The 19,215-nt window shown below is 54.5% G+C and overlaps 1 protein-coding gene across 20 annotated transcripts in view; it reads left to right on the top strand.

The window, feature by feature from the left end:
• The window catches only part of GNB1L (G protein subunit beta 1 like), a 68,812-nt gene that overhangs the window by 32,749 nt on the left and 16,848 nt on the right, over positions 1–19,215 (top strand). For 11 of the 20 annotated variants that reach the window (XR_001177880.2, XR_001177881.2, XM_013051341.2 and 8 more), the window contains 3 exons: positions 1,148–1,310; positions 6,165–6,263; positions 11,161–11,376. Coding sequence is in view for 18 of the 20 variants with exons in the window: in XM_013051341.2 (XP_012906795.1) it covers positions 1,148–1,310; positions 6,165–6,263; positions 11,161–11,376 (478 nt within the window). In the remaining 2 variants the exon portion in view is untranslated. The remainder of the gene's footprint in view (positions 1–1,147; positions 1,311–6,164; positions 6,264–11,160; positions 11,377–19,215) is intronic. The other 9 variants (XM_045065320.1, XM_045065318.1, XM_045065315.1 and 6 more) reach the window with 1 other exon arrangement.

Here is a 19,215-nt window from a genome sequence, read left to right as displayed (position 1 = left end):
TACAGGAACACGCAAATCCAAGCTGATGGAAACAGAGAGAACAGAAGGAGAGGGGAACACCCATTCTTCCTGTAGGATAGCGACTCGTAAATGGAGGAGGTGGTGGGTGTGGGAGTCCCCTGCCAGTGGCTGGGAAGGCCCCATTCCGGTTTGATGTCTCTGTAAAAGTATTTGCTTTTAACTCGAGTGAACACACTTTTCCAGAACTCTGCAGATCGGCTATCTGCCCTCCTCCTGGGTGCAGTGTGCAAGACATTTGTCACAGTCTGCAGTTCATCTTGGGAGCCCAACACCCTGATTGTTTTCTTAACTTATACACACTAACGTTTGCTCTTTGTGGATTGTTCTGTGGGCTTGACGATGGCCACCATCACAGCAGCCCCCCCCCCAGGGCCACATAGGGCTGTCCGCACCCTGCATGGCCTCTGTGCTGCCGCCTGTAGACGGGAGCCCCAGTCCCCCACTTGCCGTCATGCTGTCCTGGAAACGTCCCAGCAGGGGAGTCATGCCATAGGTGGCTTTTTGGCTCTGGCCTTTTGGCTCATAGCAGAAGGCATCCGATATTCCTGCGGGTTGTAGCACATGTCACAGTTTGTCCCTGTCTGTCACTGAGTGGAATTCTGTGGTGTGGAGGCACATGGTTGGTTCCCCAGCCTCGTACTGAAGAGTTGCGTCGAGTTTGGGCAGTTAGGAACAGAGCTGCTGTTTGTGTACAGGCTTTTGTGTGAATACAGGTCTTAAATTCACTTGGGAAAACTTGTGAGGGTGTGATTGCTGGGCCATCACAGTTAATTCACAGAGGGAGGGAGGAGGGTGAGCTCACATTTTGGCAGCACGGGGAATGGCAGGAAGAGCCGGGGAGGCTGGTCATGGGGCATGTGTCGCAAAGCTCACTGGCACATGGTTGATGGTGCTCCTGTGGGATGGCCCATGAAGGTGTCAGGCCTCAGGCATCTTGGATACAAAGCCCTTCCTTGGCTGAGGTGCCCCCAGCCAGGTAACGCATACCATCTGGGCCCCTCTCTGGAAGGTGTCCCCTGCCTTTCGTCAGCATCAGGCTGGCCCCAGCATGCTGGCATTGGTCCAGGTAGGATACCTGGTCTGCTTACCTTGGAGGCTCATGACCTTTCTCCTCTTGGTTTGGCAGTCAGGGCCGGGACCTGAAGCTGCACCTGTGGGACCTGGCAGAGGGCAGGAACACCGTCGTGGACTCTGTGGTCCTGGAGAGCATGGGCTTTTGCAGGAGCTCTGTCCTCGCTGGGACTCAGGAGCGCTGGATGCTGGCTATGCCGGGGAGAGGTAGTGACGAGGTGAGTGCCAGCCTGCCTGGTACCTGGCTTCACAAGCTGCTTGCACTTGGTTCCCCATCCTGAATGCCTATTAGAGGAATTCTGTGCCTGCCACAGGAGTCCCATGAAGTGCCAGACTGCAACTCCAGGGGCCTTGGTCTGGCTACTGCCCCAGTACCCAGTACTGCACAGCATGGGGCTCGAGACCATCAGGAGTGCAGGGGCAGAGACTGCCTGGAGAGGTCCTCAGAGGACTTAGGAACAGGCATGCATGGTGGGGAGTCTTGGGCAGGCCAGCAAGAGATGGTGGGAGAGAAATCGTGGCCTTCTGGTAGTCTGGGCATCAGGGGCAGCCTTTTGGGTTGCTGAACTGAGTTCTGGCATGAGAGGCCTTGATCAGACCTGGAATGCTGAGGGTTGGGGGAGGCTGGCACTGGGGTAGTAAGTGCAGAACAGAGGGTGCAAGTGAGAGGGGAACTCAGAGAACCGGGCTCCAGGTGGGCGTGATGGAGCCTCGGAGGTGACTGTCAGATGGAGCTCAGGCCAGAGTGGCCAGCAGTGGTTGGTGATGGAGATCTGGTCAGGCTGGGCAGTGTGTCCACACCCCCAGAGGCAGAAGAGGCAGAGTCCGCCAAGGGGAACAGGTGGTGGAAAGCGAGGGTGGAGGGTAAGGTGGAGGATGAGGGTGTGGCTGGAGGGGCCAGCACTTGGGGAGCTAAAGGGAAATTGAAGAAGAAACCCAGGAGCAGCAATCAGACAGGCCTGTTGAGTGTTGGGGGCATAGGCGCTCAGGGTCTGGGCCGAGTGTGGGGTGCTATAGGCTCTGATCCCGGGGCAGGGAGGGCCCGGGGGACACACATCCAGAGAGAGGGAGCCTCCTGTCTGCTGCCCACGGCCATGTCTCCCTGTGTTCCCTGCTGGCCCCAAGGGGCTGTGCGGCAGGCGGCGCTGGGCAAGGACATGGGGCCCCATGCCCACAGCAGTGAGGTTTGGCCCCTGCCCAAGAAGACTCGTTTGTCTTAAAGCAGATTCAGTTAATAAATAATGAGACTGGAACAGGCATTTATTTGTTCATGATTGCGTTTAAATCGCCAATTAGGAGCTACATACACTTTTCTTGCCAATTTGCCAAAAACCTGTTAAAAGTTTTATGAATGTGAAAAGAGAGGGGTGTGCTTCCTCCTGGACAGCCAGGGCCAGGCAGCGCCAAGCCTCGCTCGCTCCTGCGCTGCATGCCGTAGAGCCCAGCCCTCCCCACTGAGGTGGGGGTGCCCTGTGCTGCCCTTTGCTTCTCAGCCTCTCTGGGCTTTCCTGGCTGTGCATCCCACCCCTGGGGTCTGGCCCCTGACATCCAGCATGTGCTGCTCCATGTTGTTTTTAACTGGCTTGCTAACACCCTAGTCGCCAGTGCAGGTGGCACCTGTGGTTTTTAGGAGCAGCAAGTCCAAGGACCTCAGATATCCTGGGAAAATGGTTGTTTTCCATGTTCCCATCTGGAATCTGCCTGGCTGGAATCTGCTTGGAAAGGCATTGCTGGCCTATGCCCAGACAATGCCCAGGGAGGACATGCTCCCACCCTGCTCGGCCGTCTGGGTGGCCACGCTTGCCCAAACCAAACATTTTACCTTCTGGAAACTAAGGTTGCAGTCGAGTGCCAGATGGAAAGTACACTGGTATCTGGAGGAGGCTCCAAGCGCAGGCGTCCAGGCCCTTGCCAGAGCCCAGAGCCTAGAGCCCTTTGTCGGACTCACAGCGGCTCCTGGGCTTGCCCTGGTCCTTGAGCCCTGGGCTCCTTGCTCTCCTACACCCAGGATGTGGCTGTGGGTACTGCCACTCACTCTTCCTCCCATAGTGTCTTGCTCAGGCTTCGGGGCTGTCCTGGTTTTCCCCCTCTACTCCCTGAGCTGACTTGCAGGGTGACTCACCCCTACCTGAGTCCCTTGCCTTCACACCCCTCCTCACGGCCACCAGAGGGACCTTCCTTGGCCCACAGATTGGGAGAGGCCATCCCTCACCATACCTCTGTGCCCTTGTTCCAGGCCATGCAGGGTGTGGGCCCATGCACACTGTGTGTCCAGGGCCTTCTGTTTCTTCTGGCGTCCGTCTCCCCACGAGCACATGCAAGCAATCAGGGTGGCTTCTCTCCCCAGGTCCCAACTACCAGTCAATATCTTTTTTAAAAAATATACTTTAAAATTTTTTTTTTTTTTTTTTTTTTAGGGGGCAGAGGGGCAGAGGGAAAGAAAGAGAGAGAATCTTTTTATTTTTTTATTTAAATTTTTAAAGGATTTTATTTATTTATTTATTTGAGAGAGAGAGCATGAGTCATGGGCAGAGGCAGAGGGAGAGAGAGAAGCAGGCTGTCCACTGAGCAGGGAGCCCCATGTGGGACTCAATCCCAGGACCCCGAGATCATGATCCAAGCTAAAGGCAGACGCTTAACAAACTGAGCCACCCAGGCACCCATATTTCTTTAAACTTTTTTAAAGGATTTTATTTATTCACTGATAGAAAGATCACACAAGCAAGGAGAGCAGCAGGCAGAGGGAGAAGGAAAAGCAAGCTCTCGTCTGAACAGGGAGCCCGATGTTGGACTTGATCTCAGGACCCTAGGATGATGACCTGAGCTAAAGGCAGATGCTTAACTGGCTCTGAGAGAGAGAATCTTAAGGAGGCTCCACGCTCAGCAGGGAGCTTGTTTCTCCCTCTCCCTCTGCCCTCACACTGCTAGAAGCTTTGCTGCTTTGCATGTGCACAGGGCTGGGTGCGCAGGTGTCCCGACCCAGAGGAGCAGTTCTTTCTCTGTTCTATGGAGCATCTGGCCTCCTCGGTGAGCACGCCCTGGCTGGGGCTCACAGGCTTCCCACAGTGTCTACAGCTGATTCTCAAAACAGTAAGCCTGAAATTGAGTCGCTGGTACTCACTGCCAAGGACACAGAGGCTCCGAAAGCCCACTCCCCTTCTCCTGGGTTTTCACCTGACTTCTGGGAGGGACATCCTTAGGTTCCGCTGTGTCTTGGTTGCCATGTGACTTTTCTTGCATGTCTTTTTATTTTGCTAGAGCTCCTCCTTGAGCATCTTTGCTGTTCCAGGGGCTCCTTCTAGCAGCCTCTTACTTGACGACAGTAACAACTGCTCACATCACTGAGGGTCTTTTCTGTCTCCTTCGTGGCCAGTAAGGGCTGCAGGGGCTGGTATGGACACTGATCTGCAGGCCCCGCAGACGCTGGGGGAGCCTGTATGCGTGTGCATACGTAGGTGTGTGCCTCTTTGTGGGGATGTGTTCGTACTCTGCAGCAAGCCTTTCCCTGAAGACACTGTGTGGGCCTCTGGTACGAGCCCTGACCAGAAGGTCCCCACAACCTCAGCCTGTGGGTGTGCCGCCCCCATGCAGGCCTGCAGCTGGGAGGCCCGGGCCACCATGCCACTGGCTTTCTACCCTGCCTACAGCGTGCCTTCGGACAGACCCAGCGTGCAGGTAGCAGATCGTGAGAGGACTCAGGACTTAATCTCAGGCCTTGGGCTGGTTCTCCCCTGTGGGTTAGTGAGAGCAGCCCAGCTCACACCCACCTGCCTCCAGTTTACTGGGTGACTGAGACAGCAGGCCAGCTGTCCCTTCAACACCCCCCACCCCCACCCCAGACCCTTTATCTGCAAACCAGAAGATGTCCTCTTGTTGGCGAGGGATGATGTGGCTTCATAGTGGCTGCACGCTGTCAGCACAGCCCCTCTCATTGGCATCAAGCTGGCCCGAGGGCTCTTCGAGCCTCCCCATCATGGAGTGGCAGACCTGCTTCACATGGAATCCCCTCTACCTCCAAGCACCACAGGAGGGGGCGCCCTTGTCCCTGCTTGCTGGAGATGAGGCAGTAGGGATGCAGGCTGGGGGAACAGTTTCGAGGGAGGGCAGTGCTCTAGGGCCCAAGCCTGTTCCTTGTGGCTGCAGCTATCCACTGCAGATGGTGTGGGGCAGAGCTTGGCCCAGCTCAGATGGACAGGCCTGAATGTGACCTGGTTGTGTGGACCAGAAAGGCACATCTTCCAGCCCGGACCAGCACATCTTCCAGGAGGGCCTGCCCCTGCATTCAGGTGACACAAAACACCACTGTGATACCCAGTATAGAGGTGTGGGGTGTCAGGACCAGCCAGGCCCCAAACACAGTTCCCTTTGGTGCATACCATGTTCATTTCCTAGACTTGCTGGTGATTCCCAGTGGTCCCTTGTGCATTTTCTTTTCTTTCTTTCTTTCTTTCTTTTTTTTTTTTTTTTAAGATTATTCATTAATTTGTCAGTGAGAGAAAGAGCACATCAGGGGGAGTGGCAGGCAGAGGGAGAGGGAGAAGCAGGCTCCCTGCTGAGCAGGGATCACGATGTGGGACTTGATCTTAGGACCCTGGAATCATGACCTGAGCTGAAGGCAGATGCTTATATAACCGACTGAGCCACCATGGTGCCCGCCCCCACGTGCACTTCTGTAAACCATCTGATACACCTGAGATAGTTCAGAGTTGTTCACATGAAAGTCCACATCAGGAAAGAGAATGAGACAGAGATCAGGAGGATGGGTAAACTGAGTCAGTGCCCAGCAAGCCCCCTACTCAGTGAAGAGGTAAAATCAGGAAAGGCCAGAGGTGGTGATGCTGGTGAGAGGGACATGCCGGTCACTCAGGAATGACGTGTGAGTTTCACAACACCCGGCAGCGCCTGAACCCACGAACCTATGTGGCCTAATTAGAAGGCTCGGCTCCCAGGTTCCTCTGGGGAGCAGACAGAAACTCGCAGCAGCCTTGGCTAATCGCCTTAAAAGTCTCTTGTTTGTATAGCACAGGCTCGACTTGGCGCCTGCCCAAATCAACTTGTTTTCTTACCGTCAGGTTCAGATTCTGGAGATGCCATCCAAGACGTCAGTGTGCACCCTGAAGCCGGAGGCAGATGCCAAGCCAGGCATGCCCATGTGCCTGGAGCTGTGGCAGGTAAGGCCCAGCGCACGCCAACCACGCCCTGCCAGTCACGCCTTCCAGGCCGTGAATCATGCCCCATTCAGGATTTAGTTTATCGTCAACCACGAGCCCCCTGGGAGCCTGTATGCACACTGCCTTCTGCAGCCTCAGTGTCCCCCCCCAGGGCCTCCTGCTGCCCCCCTACCGCTGCTGCTTGTCCTACAAATTGCCCCCGGGGCGGGCCTGGCTTATGCTGTCCTCTGCAGGGCTCCACCCTACCCCCTGCACCGGCCTGGGCAGTGAGGAGGGACAGTTGGGTCAGAGGAGCAGCCCCCTCCTGCAGAGGGCCACGAACTCCACTCCTCTTCGCACGCCCACGTGCAGCCCTGCACAGGGCTAGGAGGGAAGTGCTGACTAACTCTGCAAGCCCGCCCGGCCCCTGCTTGGCTGGGGATTACCTTCTGTGACTTTGCCTCCAAGGCAGGAGTGGGCTTAACATGCTGACTTTCCCTGTGGCCACACTTGGCATTTCTGACTTACAGCCATTTCCTTCTTTCTTGTCTATTCTTTCTGCTTAGAGAGGGTCAGAAGACATCTCCTGGGGCTGGCAGCTGAAGCCTGGGACCAGGGAGTGGGTTATACTCCAGAGTCCTGGCAGCATGGGTTTTGGCTCCAAGACCAAGAGTGAGGTCTTGGGAGGGATCCTCCTGAGCCCGCCCACTTGCCTCTACTAGAAGTCCCATGCCTCCACAGGGCACAGCCTCCTCCTGGCCACAGGGAACAGCACTGGCTCAAAGTGCACTACTGTTCTGCTTCTCAGGGCTGCTGCTGTTTGGGGCAACAGAGCTGATGATCTGGTGTGTTCACCTGGTAAGAATGCCAGGCAGCACCTTTGCAGTGACAGAGACTGCGGTAGATAAGTCCTTGACCGGTGTCTGCCTTGGGGAGCACGGCTTATAGGCCATTTTCCCAGCTCTGTTCAGTTCACCAGCACCTTCTAGGAGCTACCTGAGCCTGCCTGAGACTGGGAGGAGGTGATTCCTGCCTCGTGCCGCGCTTCTTGTTTGCACTTCTCCCAAGATGGGCTTGGGCACTTTGGGGATGTCTGTGGGGCCAAGAGGACCCACAGGGCCAGGTACCTCATCAGAGCCCTTGCCCCATGCTTTTCATCCCTCCACGGACCTGTGCCTTCTTGCCATTGGTTTCCTCCTGTGCAGTTTCTTCACGAACATTCCAGTTGGAATTTGTTTCAATAAACTGATTCCACCGCTCAGAGACAAGCCCACGGGGAGCTGAGCAGAGGGGTGGGGGTGGGGCTACAAGATGACCGTGCTCCTGGCACCTGCAGGTTTGTGGCGGCGAACCGCCTGAGGTCTGCACGCCTAGGGCTGCAGTGTGGTGCTCACACTTCCGGGCAGGGCCTTGCGGCTGCACCCGCTCACTCTGCTTCCCTGGAAACACCGTCATTGCGTAATCATGTAAAAATTCCAGAAGAAAAATGTATAGAAACGGGATGTACAAACTTGTTAAGGTAATTAATATAGTTGACAGAAGGACAAATCGAGTTTTTGTTAGTTGATACAGATCCAACGCAAAGCGTTCTGTTAAAAGAGAGTTGACATTAATTTGAAATGTCCTTTTTTTCTCTCCAAACCTGAAGGTCCAGGTTGTAGTTTATTAATCTGAGTGTGGCAGAGGGACCTGACACGGTATTTCTCACTGAAACATTCAGATGTATTCTTCTTTTTTAATCTTTTTTTTTTTAAAGATTTTATTTATTAGAAAGAGAGGGAGAGAACACCAACAGGGGGAGGGCAGAGGCAGAGGGAGGAGCAGACCCCTTGCTGAGCAGGGAGCCTGATGTGGGGCTCCATCCCAGGATCCTGGGATCATGACCTGAGCTGAAGGCAAACACTTAACAGACTGAGCCACCTAACTGTTCTGTATCTTTTTTTTTTTTTTAGATTTTTAAAAAAACTTTATTTGAGAGAGCATGCAAGAGGGGGCAGAGGGAAAAGAGAAAGTAGATTCCCTGCCCAGCGCCACACCAAGGGGATCCACCTCTGCACTCTAGGATGAAGACCTGAGCAGGAAGGCAGACAGACTGAGCCACCCAAGCACCCCAGATTCTTGTTTGGCTCTTCAAAGTGGCTGACTTGCATTGAATTAGGTTGATTATCATATTAAAGCTCAGGAATACTGATCACAGCAGCCCTGAGAACAGGCTTTCAGACCCTGGACCTAGGGTCCCCTCCAGTGAGCTGGGAGCTCCCTACAGTACTGATCCCAGCAGGTGCTATAGGCGGGGCCTGCCTGCTGTGGTCTCTCCCAGTTAGGGTGCCCAGTGACAGGAGAAGACACAAAGCAAATCCTTCTGGCAACTTTAGGTCCTCGCCCCATGGAGATCAGCCTGTCCCCAAAGGCCTGAGGCCATGAGACTGCTATTCTACCTGTGGCGCCTGTAGCTGGGGTCCACAGGGGCCCTGCAGCATGGATGGGAGCAGCAGCCGTCCGGGCTAGAGCTCAGAGCTTGGTCACCCTCAGCAACAGTGAGGCGAGCCCCTGCAGGTTGGTCTGGCTCCTATTCTGATAGGTGGGTGACTGGCATACAGTCCGTGAAAGCGCCGAGACGCTCAGAACCCAGAGACCACACGGGCATGCTACAAACTTGGGCTGCAGAGACGGACCAGAACCAATGTGTTGGCACTGAGAGGAGCAGCGCCCTGGGGCGGCAGGGTGGAGGAGAGGCTGGGCAGAGGCAGGGTGGATGGGAAAGCAGGCGACAAGACAGATCACTGCCCCGAAGGGAACAGACCCAAGTGGGCCCCAGGTGAGCTCCTCAGAGCTGACCTCTTGTGTGGGACCGGGCAGGTCTGGCCTAGGGGGTTGGTGTGAGTTCCTGGTCAACAGACAGAGCACTGGGCTGTTCTCATCTGGCTCTCACTCTCCTAGCAGGGTCCAGATGTGGTTGCTCATGGGGGAAGGCCCTTTCTGGAGAGGCACAGTGGCCTGGGACGAGGTACCTGAGCAGAGGGCCTAATCGCTTCTTCAAGCAGTCTATACGTGTCTGGAGAAAAGCCTTATAAATAATTTTGTGCTGCACAAATAGTTTCCAGTCAGGTGACTTGAAAGATACCAAAGTGGAGCTCTTCCCCATTACAGAACTGCAGAGAAAGCGTACTGACCCTGACGGGTTCGCATGGGAGGCCAGACGGAGGCAGGGATCACGCTCGGCTGCTTCCAGCCTTGGCCCCTCCGTGGCAGCATTAGCAGGCAGCTACACACACAGGGTTCATGGTCATGGGGCCCTTCTCCTAACTGCTTACTCAGTCGGGCCCACTTTGGGGGGCAGTCAGCCTATAAGAGGCCCTCGGGAGGGGCACAGGCTGCCACAGGCTAAGTGAAGCTAAGAGCCTTTCTTTGTATGTATGAACACGTATTATCATCAGAAAAAAAATGCCAGAGCCGTTCCTGTGGATGTGCAGGAGACATCCTCCAGGCTAGCTGCCATCTCCTTCTGATCAAAGAGCCACTCTGCATCAGGCTCCCCCTGGCTCCCTTCACTAACCAGGGCCCCAGTGATGTATATCACACCTTAAAGCCTCAGTTTCCCCTTCTGATACACAGAGAGAGCCCTGCTTCCAGGTGTAGAGGATATAGTGTGCTCTTGTTAGACACATGATCTGGTGCCTTTTGGCTGAACCCAGTCACCTTGCTTAGCAGAGCAAAGGTTCTTTCTGGGCACTCTGTGATGTGTACAGCGTCGGGGCCTAGAGCCCCTTGGGGTGGGTGGAAGCACCCACGCAGCTCATAATGGGAGCTCCAGCAGGTGGGGAAGGAGAGGCTCCCTGGCGCCATTAGCCCGTGATCCGTGAGCCCCAGGTACTCTGCTTGGTGCCAGGCCTTGCCGCCAACAGGGGACTGACTGTTCTGGGAGTTGCAGATAACCCAGGAAGCAGCCTTGCCGAGCAGCTCCAACCCCTCTGCCGCCAGGACCCCATTCTTACCACTGCATGCAGAGGCCAGGCCCATAGTTCCCGGAGGCTCAGCTGAGCTCCTGGCTCTTGGAAAATTCACTGGGGAGGGGGTGTGCTCAGTTATTTCTGACATTTTGAGTGACGCTGACCCCAGGCAGCTCAGCAGGAAATGCAGAGACAGTGAAGAGCAAAAGGCATCGGCAGGCGTGTGCTTTGCCCCAGAAGCACCCTGGGTCCCTGTCCTGGAGACTGGGCACCAAGCACAGGGCTGCCACTTTCAGTGCTGGGGTGACACGGCGTCCCGCAGTGCTCCCCTGGAGTGGTTGCCGAGGTGAGATAAACGAGGCGTCTGTCCCGGGTGCAGAGCCCTCTGACCCGCGTCCTCATTCATCACAATAGCTCAGGGCCGGCAGAGCTCGGCTCACACCAGTCAGCGCCCTGGCGACTCACCAGGCCTGGGGGGGTGGGGGGCTTCCGCGGCGACGTTGACAAAGCACAGAAAGTTCATTTTTCATTGAGATGGAGTTCGCGATTTCCTTTGGCTGGCAGTTCTAGACAGGTGACCGGCCCCACGAAGGAGTGGCCACAAGTCTCAGCCTGCAGAAAGGAGGCAGGAGGAAGCTGCAGCACCCGTCCCGGCTGGCAAGCAGCAGTGGCCTGGCAGCGTGAGGTGGGGGCCGTGCCCGGGCGACCCTGGGCTCGGCGCCCTCCAGTCTCGGTCCTCAGAGAGCGCCAATGCTGGCCCGTGCCAGCCTGGTGCCACTGGTGTCTGCTCTCAAGGGGACACATGGAGCCTCCAAACTGTTACTGCCGTGTGAGGAATACGAGGAATCGGTACCTGGCTGGGCCACCTCCAAGGCCCAGCGGGGGAGGCCGCCACTCTCCAGAGCCCCTTCTCCCCCAGAATGTACTGGAGCCTTCTTCGGGAGCTGACGGCTGTGCTGTCCCCACAGGCTGACTCCAATCCCCGCCCACTCCTCCTGGCCGGCTATGAGGACGGATCGGTGGCCCTGTGGGACGTCTCTGAGCGGAAGGTGTGCAGCCGCGTCGCCTGCCACACGGAGCCCGTCATGGGCTTTGACTTTGACTCCCAGAAGACCAGGGGCGTCTCGGGCTCCGCGGAGAAGGCGCTGGCTGTCTGGAGCCTGGATGAGCAGCAGGCCCTGCAGGTCAGTACGCCAGACCCGAGGTGTCATTTATCCTGCTTTGCACTAACAGTCTGATAGGCTGAAACAATATTTAGGCATGAAGAGGAGTTGTTGCAGATCCCTGGCTAATTAATCACTGTGAGGCGGGGTGCAGGCCAGCCTGTCCGCGGGGCCGGCACAGGAAGAAGGGGGCGTGGGCGCTTGTGAACCGTTCACATGGTTTGGGTTTCTCTCAGACCTCGGGTAACAGCAGTCACGTCTTGTCCATCTAGAGAAAAGGCATGTAGAGTCCAGGGGTAGGCAAGTCCATTTGCAAAGACTCAGAGGAATTCGGTAGGTAAGGAACTGATTAATCAACCCAAACCAACCCAGTGTGGAGAAACCCACAGAGTCACGCCCCCAGGGCAGTCTGCAGGCCAACACCAGGGAAGCTGTTCCTCTCTGCCTGCCACGTCAGGGAAGGGGTGTGAGGCCTCAGGCCAGAGCGGGATGTTGCTGAAAGCCTTCCATGAAGTCTCAGTGGACTTTCCCTTCCCACATGGCTTGTGGAGCACTTGGGGGCCAGGTCTGGGCCTGTGGCTGGTGCTCGGGCTGCCCTGGCCCAGCCTGCACCCTCAGCCCTGTTTGGAACCTTGGGGGTAGAGTTGGGGGTTGGGGAGCCTCCTGTGCAGGACTCACACGAGGGCAGGTCCCAGGGGGGCTGCAGGTCACGGGATGAGAGGTTTGATGCCTCTTGGCCCCCAGAGGGTGACCTGGTGCACTCTGGCATCTTGGGGTGGCTGAGGAGTCCCTATTAGCCAGGAAGCCTTGGAAGGAGGAGACTTGGCCACTTGACTAGCTCGTGGAAGCTGCGTGGAAGGGCAGCGCTCTAAACCCAGGTCTGGTTGGGGAACAGGGCCCCAGTTGGAAAATGTGTGGCCCTTGGGGAGACTGCCAGCAGTAGCAGCGGCAGGCTTGGCACCTGGCCTTACCTGGGCGCTCATCGCTGGAGTGCTGGAGGACAGGACTGCCCCTCTGTGTAGGAGCTATGGGGGAGAAGAAGGCATCTCCCCTCACCAGGTGGTAAAGCCTGCCTGCTAGGCTGGCAAGTCTGCTGTACCTCACACTTGCCTGGCCTGGACCCTCACAGCCAGAGGAAGAAGATCTGAGCAGGCACCACCAAGCCCCTGAGGCACGACGTGGGTTGGAGAGGGGCAGGGTGGGCCCCCAGGGAAACTAAGAGCGTGCTGCAGTGCCTAGCAGGTGTCACGAATCCTGGGTGCTACCCTGGGCGGGGGAGGGGGGGTTGCGGCATTGCCACCAGGTCATCCCGAAGGAGGGATGGAGCCAGGACAGCTGGGGCAGGGGTCTTATGTGGTAGGTGAGGAGTCCTGGGGAAGACAGAGGCTGAAAAGGAACGAGGCAGCGGGGTGCTAGAGGGAATGGTGAAGGACAAAGAGGCTCAGAGACGGACACAGCTCAGGCAGAGGGAGACCTGGGAAGGGTGCTTTCATGTTGAAGCTGGAATTGGGACTGGCATCCTAGAAAGAATGATCCAGAGCAAGTGGCCAGCAGTGAAAGGGAGGAACTGCCCACTGTCCTGGTGTGAGGCTGCCTGGTGTCTCTCCGGGTGGGATCAGAACAGGAACCTGAGGGTGGGAGCGGCCGGCCAGAGCCCAGCAAGAGAGGAGAAAGGGGGTCAGTGTGATATTAAGGGACGGGTGCATGTTTATGCTTCCTCAGCACTGCTCTTCCCCAGCAGATCAGCTTGTGCCAGTACATGACCAACTTACAGTAAAAGCAACTAGCTGCCTGTCTTTCTGTCCTTCTTTGTCTTAGAGAGCCCCATGGAGGCCCTGGGGGAAGGGAGGGTTAGACAGGCCTCCACATGGGGCCAGGCCTGGCTGTGGTGGGGCAGAGCTTCTCATGCCTCTGTCCCAGCAGAAAGGCCCCAAGCCCTTGGAATGATGGACCTGAGCAGGAATGGGAGTGAATGTTGTCGTGATGGGTGTCATCTTTAAGACTGGGGCAGAGCCAGGCTGGTGCTGGGTCTTCCTGTCCTCAGCAGAGGAGGGCATCTCACTGGGTGTCAAGCCCAGCCAGGTAGGCCTTGGAGTTCTCTCTTACACCCCTCCTTCCTGTTCCTTGAGCCTGGTGGGGACAAGCCCAGGCCTCCACCTTCCCACTGTGGGGTCCAGGGCTTCATCCCACTGGGGCTTGAATTTCATCAGCCTGACCTTGCAAAAGGCTGAAGACTCGGGGTGCTTCCCTGAGAACCCCACTCCAGACTGCAGTACCCCCAGGACCCCAGGAAGGGTCCCCTCCTGCCGACCTGACCCAGGTCTGCCTGGTCTCTGCCGGCTTGCTGGGGAAACAGCTGCTGGAACTTAAGACTTAAATTTATGGGGCACGTTCCAGTCCAGAGATGAACTTTTACTGTACTGATGAACTGAAAAGTTAAAGCACAGAGGATTATTAATGAATTTGAAAGTTAAAGCAGAAGGGGAACCAGGCACCGCGGGGTGGACGTGGTGGTTACGTGACGGTGTTACTCGGGGCTCTGGGCCCCACGCAGCAGCACACATCAAAGCAGGAGGACAGTGCCCCTCCCGCCGAGCACAGCCACTGAGAACGGCTGCATGTCAGGTTCCGAGTTGGCCCCAGAGTTCCTGGAGGTTTTCAGGTTGTGACACAAGGCCCCTGAGGAGGAAGGTCAGGGGCCGGTGCCCACAGGCATCCACGGGCATCCTCGCCCCGAGGTCCTTGCACCGTGCTGGCTCTCTGCTGCAGCTGCCTTCCCTGGCCCTTGAGCCACGTGGGCACAGATGGGCCTCACCTCACAACCCGCTGCTGGAGTCTCTAATGAGCCCAAATCAATCTCTCCCAGGCGGGCGCTGGGAGCGGAGACGCAGATGAGGTTTCCCGCAGCAGAGCATGGGTAATGAGAACCAGATGGCGGCCGCGCCGCATGCACATTCCTGGCACCTGAGGTCATGTGCTGTGAGAGCCACTAGTGGCCAGGGATCCCTCTCAGAGGGTCCTTATCCAGGATAGATGTAGCCAGGGACCATGGCAGTGACTGGGAGCCTTGGGCCACCCTCCTCAGGACACTGTGGCCTCGGGGGCACATGGCAATGCTGGGCCACTCGCTTGCCTTCCAGAGGTGGCTTTTCCTCCAGCCTCCAGAGGTTCGGGCCTTGGCTGTCGTCAGACACAGGTGGTGTGCAGACCTGCTCCTTCCTCCCACACTTGGGCAGGGCCCATGGCCTTGAAGCAGGGGCTGATTTACGGCCAGCAGTATTTTTAGGCCTTTAAGTAATATTGAACCACTCCCCCCCAACCACCCCCGCCAGCCTGGACTGGGAATCGGACCAACCACGCTTCCCCGAGGTGCACCCACGGCTGGTTGGCCAGGCGTCCCCTTGTCCTGTTGTGCATCTGCTGCCCTTTCTCTCAGTCCCCGCCCTCTAAATTGTCAGTGGCAGGACCTGTGGACCTGAAACCAAGCAAACTGTGAACACAACTCAACCCCCCATAGGCATCTCAGGAACACAGCAGAATAAGCAAGGCTCTGGGCGGCCGTGACCATGAACCGACCCTGTTGGACCCTCCTCGGGAGTCTCCTCCTCGGGAATACAAGTGCAGGACAGGGACTGGCCTCTCGTGGTTGAGGTCGCCGTCAAAGCTTCTGCTGCTGCTTCTCTTCTTTCCTGCCAGGGGAGCCTACTTTCTGCCTTCGCTTCGGGACCAGAGTCACTCCCGCCCCCGTGGGCAGTGCTGGGCATCTTCCCTCCTCCCAGATAGTAACATGGTGCAGAAGACGTTCTGTGCCCTAGACCCAGCTTCCAGTGTGTGAGAACCATGGCTCTGGGGCGTCTATGGAAATTCAAATTCCTCTTCCCCTGGCCTTTGCTTCTTGGTGATCATCAGCAAGAGAAGACTTGAAAGCAGCCCTTTTCTCCCTGGAAAATACTCCCTGATGGAATATGAAGGAGGTGACCCCCAAGCAGGGCCCCACATGGGTTCCAGGGAGTCCATGGCTCCGAGCCCAGGGGTCCCCTGGCTACTCCTGGCTTAAGGCAAAGTCCACAGAAGAGAAAAGGATAAGGGATGGTGATGGTCATCAGTTCTCATTTCCAGCCCCATGTTCTGGTCCGTGTGACTGGAGAGGGGTTCAGGCACACGTAGGATTTGCCTTCTCACCCATGCACAGTGGCCTGTAGTCCTTCTCCAGCATGTGCCACTTGGTGGTCTAGACATCGTGGTGCCCCAGTTGGTGGGCCAGGTACTGGCCAGAGCCCTGGAAGAGTAGGAGGGGGAGTCCCTGACCATGAGATGTGGGGCAGGCGTGGAGGTGACTGGGCGGGTCTCTGGGGGGCTGCCTGAGTGCTGATTGCCTGAGTGCTGATAGCACTGACCAGGAGCCCAGGCCATGCCACAGGGAGGCCAGGGCTATAGTGAGCCACCCACACGCTACAGCTTGGACGGCATGCAAGTTTGCTGTCAGGTTTTGCAAGGGTCTCATTGTGGAAGATCCTCCTTCTGCTCCTAGTGGAGAAAGAATCTGGATTGTGAATAGGCATTTGAGCTGTCAGACTTGGGGCTTTTCTTCTCAAATTAGTTAACTTAAATGAATTGCATTATTTTATGATATCAAAACAACCACATAGTCTTAAAATAACCCGTTAGAGAGCCTGTAGATTTCCGTGTGGTGGGGCTCCTTTGGAATTGTTTGGGTCCATCAGTCGGCCTCTCAGTAAACTAACCTGCACCCCCTCCCCTGTTACCCCTCTCTGCTTATGGTGTTGGGGTATGGGGAGTCCCAGAATCAAGGCAGGCATCCGCTTCTCTCCTGACCTCTGGATAAGCTGGTAGGGGGTCTGTTTTGTGAGTGGCCATGGGTTGCTGTTTTCTCCTGCAACAGGTGTTTTCTCTGCAAGGAAGGCTTGATTTTCTTCTTGGACTGATACAGGTTTCTGGATTTTTTGGCGGGGGGTGGTAAGTTGCCTTTTTCTAAGAATGTGTCTCTGGGCATAAAAACCTTTAAGATATTTTCTTTCTTTTTTTTTTTTTTAAGATTTTATTTATTTATTTGAGAGAAAGACAGTGAGAGAGAGCATGAAGGGGAGAAGATCAGAGGGAGAAGCAGACTCCCCATGGAGCTGGGAGCCCAATGCGGGACTTGATTCTGGGACTCCAGGATCATGACTTGAGCTGAAGGCAGTTGCTTAACTAACTGAGCCACCCAGGCGCCTAAGATATTTTTAATACTACCCCTCTTTTAGTTGTTTGAAATGACTATGTAGACTCTACTGTATTTACAAAACTGTCCCATTTTTTATTCCTGATCAGTCTTATCTTTGTTGATCTTTAAAAATCTTTTTTTCTATCATGAAGAGTCTCTTATGGTTTGAAAGAAAAAGAAAAAAAAGCAACAAAATAAAAAAGACCAAAAAAATCCTTTTCTTTTTCATCATTTCTGTTCTGATATTTCCTTTCCTTCCTCCCGTGTTTTCTGGGGCTTGGTCTGTTGGTCTCACTTGAACTGGGTATGGAACCCACTTGTTCTCTCTGCCAGCCAACCCCCAGTGGCAGCTGCAGCCTCTCTGCAGCCCTCTAGCTGCATTCCACGTTGGGAGATGTCACTGTCTTCATTCTGTGGGGGGGACCCAATTTTTGTTTGTTCTCTGACTGCCGAGCTGATCAGAGTGTTTTTATGTTTCCAAATGTTTGATTTTTTTCTTTCTCCACAGTATTTTTTTTTTTTTTTTAATTTTTGGATTTCTAACTCAATGCCGTTGTGGTCGGAGAATAAGGTCTGAATGATATCAGCTCTCTGAAATGTGGAGGCCAGTCCCGTTGACATAAGTATTCCACATGTGTGTGGGAAGGAAGTGCTTCTTGTTGCTGGGTGCATGGCCGTCCTGCATGCGCTCAGGCAGTCGTGGGGGCCGTGCAGTCCGACACCATCCATGTGACTAGGCGCCTTGGGAAGGGGCAGGGAGACCCCGGCCCCAGGACACATCTTGGCAACTTCTCTGGCATCCTGTGTGTTCTTCTGCATTTTGGAAGCTGGCTTAGGAACATCCGGGTTTAGCACGGTCACCTTCCTGGGGAATTGAACCTTTATACTTTTGTGACTCTTGTTATCCCTGAGAAGAATTTTTGCCTAAAAGCCTGTTTTGCCAACTCTTAATGTGGTCCATGCCAGGTTTCTTCTGATTATAATACTTACTGTATTATAGCTTTAATATAGCTTAAAAAATATATAGCTTTAAAAAATAATTAATATAGCTTTTAAAAAAATCTTTTGCCTTCAACTTGTCTTCAGATATAGATATCTCTCTCGCAGAGTTGGCTTTGCCCACGAATTGGGTCTCATTGCTGCTCTTTTATACTGTAAACGTTGCCCGGGCATTCTTATTCCTCAGGCACTCCTTCCAGAGGCCGAGAGAGCTGCCTGTTATGGAACATCTAGTGGGGACCTCCGACTGTGTGAATCTGCCCGTTGATGGTACCCACAGTTCTAGGTACTTCTCTGGGTTTGTCCTGGCTCCCCACTGGACTGTGGGGGAGCCCACTCCCAGCCAACTCACCAGCCTTTGGGGTCTGGCCCTCAAATTTTGATTTCTGTGTCTTCATTTTTGTTCAGTTCGAAATACTTTCTATTGTCCCTGATGATTAATTCTTTGATCCAGTTGTTCCTTAGAAGTAAATTACTTAGTTTCCAAATATTTGTTGATTTTGTAGATATCTTTCGTCTAGCTTCATTCTGCTGTCAGTGAAGGAACCTGCACAATGTCAGCATTTAGCTATTTATTGAGGTTTGTGTTTGGCCCAGCACACGCTGCATTACGTCTTGGTGAGCGCGGGTGTTACGCATTTGTTGGGCGGAGCATTCGTCAGCACGACCTTGGTCAAGGTGGTTGGTAGCCTTAGCGTCTACCATATCCCTGCCAATTGTTTCATCTAGTTTTTCACTAGTTACTGAGCGAGGTCTTTGGATCTTTGAGTGTGATCGTGAATGTGCCTATTTCCCCCTTTCTGTCTGCTTTGCTTCATGAATTTTGAAGCGCTGTCATACATGCATTAAGGTGGTGACCACATCCGGCTGAATGGTCATCATGAAATATCCTTCTGTAGCTCTTGTCATGTCTTTTTATTTTTTTAATAGTAATTTAATTTTTTTTTTTAAAGATTTTATTTATTTATTTGTCAGAGAGAGAGAGAGAGAAAGAGAGCACAGACAGACAGAGTGGCAGAGGGAGAAGCAGGCTCCCCACGGAACAAGGAGCCCAATGTGGGACTCGATCCCAGGACGCTGGGATCATGACCTGAGCCTAAGGCAGCCACTTAACGAACTGAGCCACTCAGGCGTCCCTTAATTTTTTTTTTTAATGGAAGTGTAGTTGACACCCAACAAATGTTACCTTAGTTTCCGGTGTAACACATTCTTTATCTTGGGGTCGATTTAGTCTGAAGCTAATGCAGCAGCACCAACTTCCTCAGGTTTCCTCTTTTTGAGGCATGTCTCCCTTATTTTCAACCTAGGTCCGTCTCTTTATATTTAAAATGGATCTTTGGCTGTCTTGCTTTTCAGTCCTTCCTGATAATCTCTGCCTTCTGATTGGAGCACTCAGTCTGTTTGTACTTAATGGAATTAGTGGTGTGCCTGGCCTTAAGCCTGCCATCTTGATACTGGTTTTCCAGTTGTCACTTCTGTTTTTGACCCTCTTTTACTCCTTTCCTGCCTTCCTGTGTGTTAATCAAATATTCACTTTTTCGTCTTCCATTTTATTTCCTCTCTTGGTTTCTTTGCTATCACTCTTATCATTTTCTTCTGAGCGGCTCCTTGCAGGTTCACAGTACCCATTGTCGATG

This window comes from Mustela putorius, unplaced genomic scaffold (genome assembly GCF_011764305.1).
Source record: "Mustela putorius furo isolate JIRA1106 unplaced genomic scaffold, ASM1176430v1.1 tig00003858_pilon_pilon_pilon, whole genome shotgun sequence".
Lineage (NCBI taxonomy): Eukaryota > Metazoa > Chordata > Mammalia > Carnivora > Mustelidae > Mustela > Mustela putorius.
Note: the sequence above shows the minus strand (reverse complement) of the source record. Positions and strands in the feature narration are given on the sequence as shown.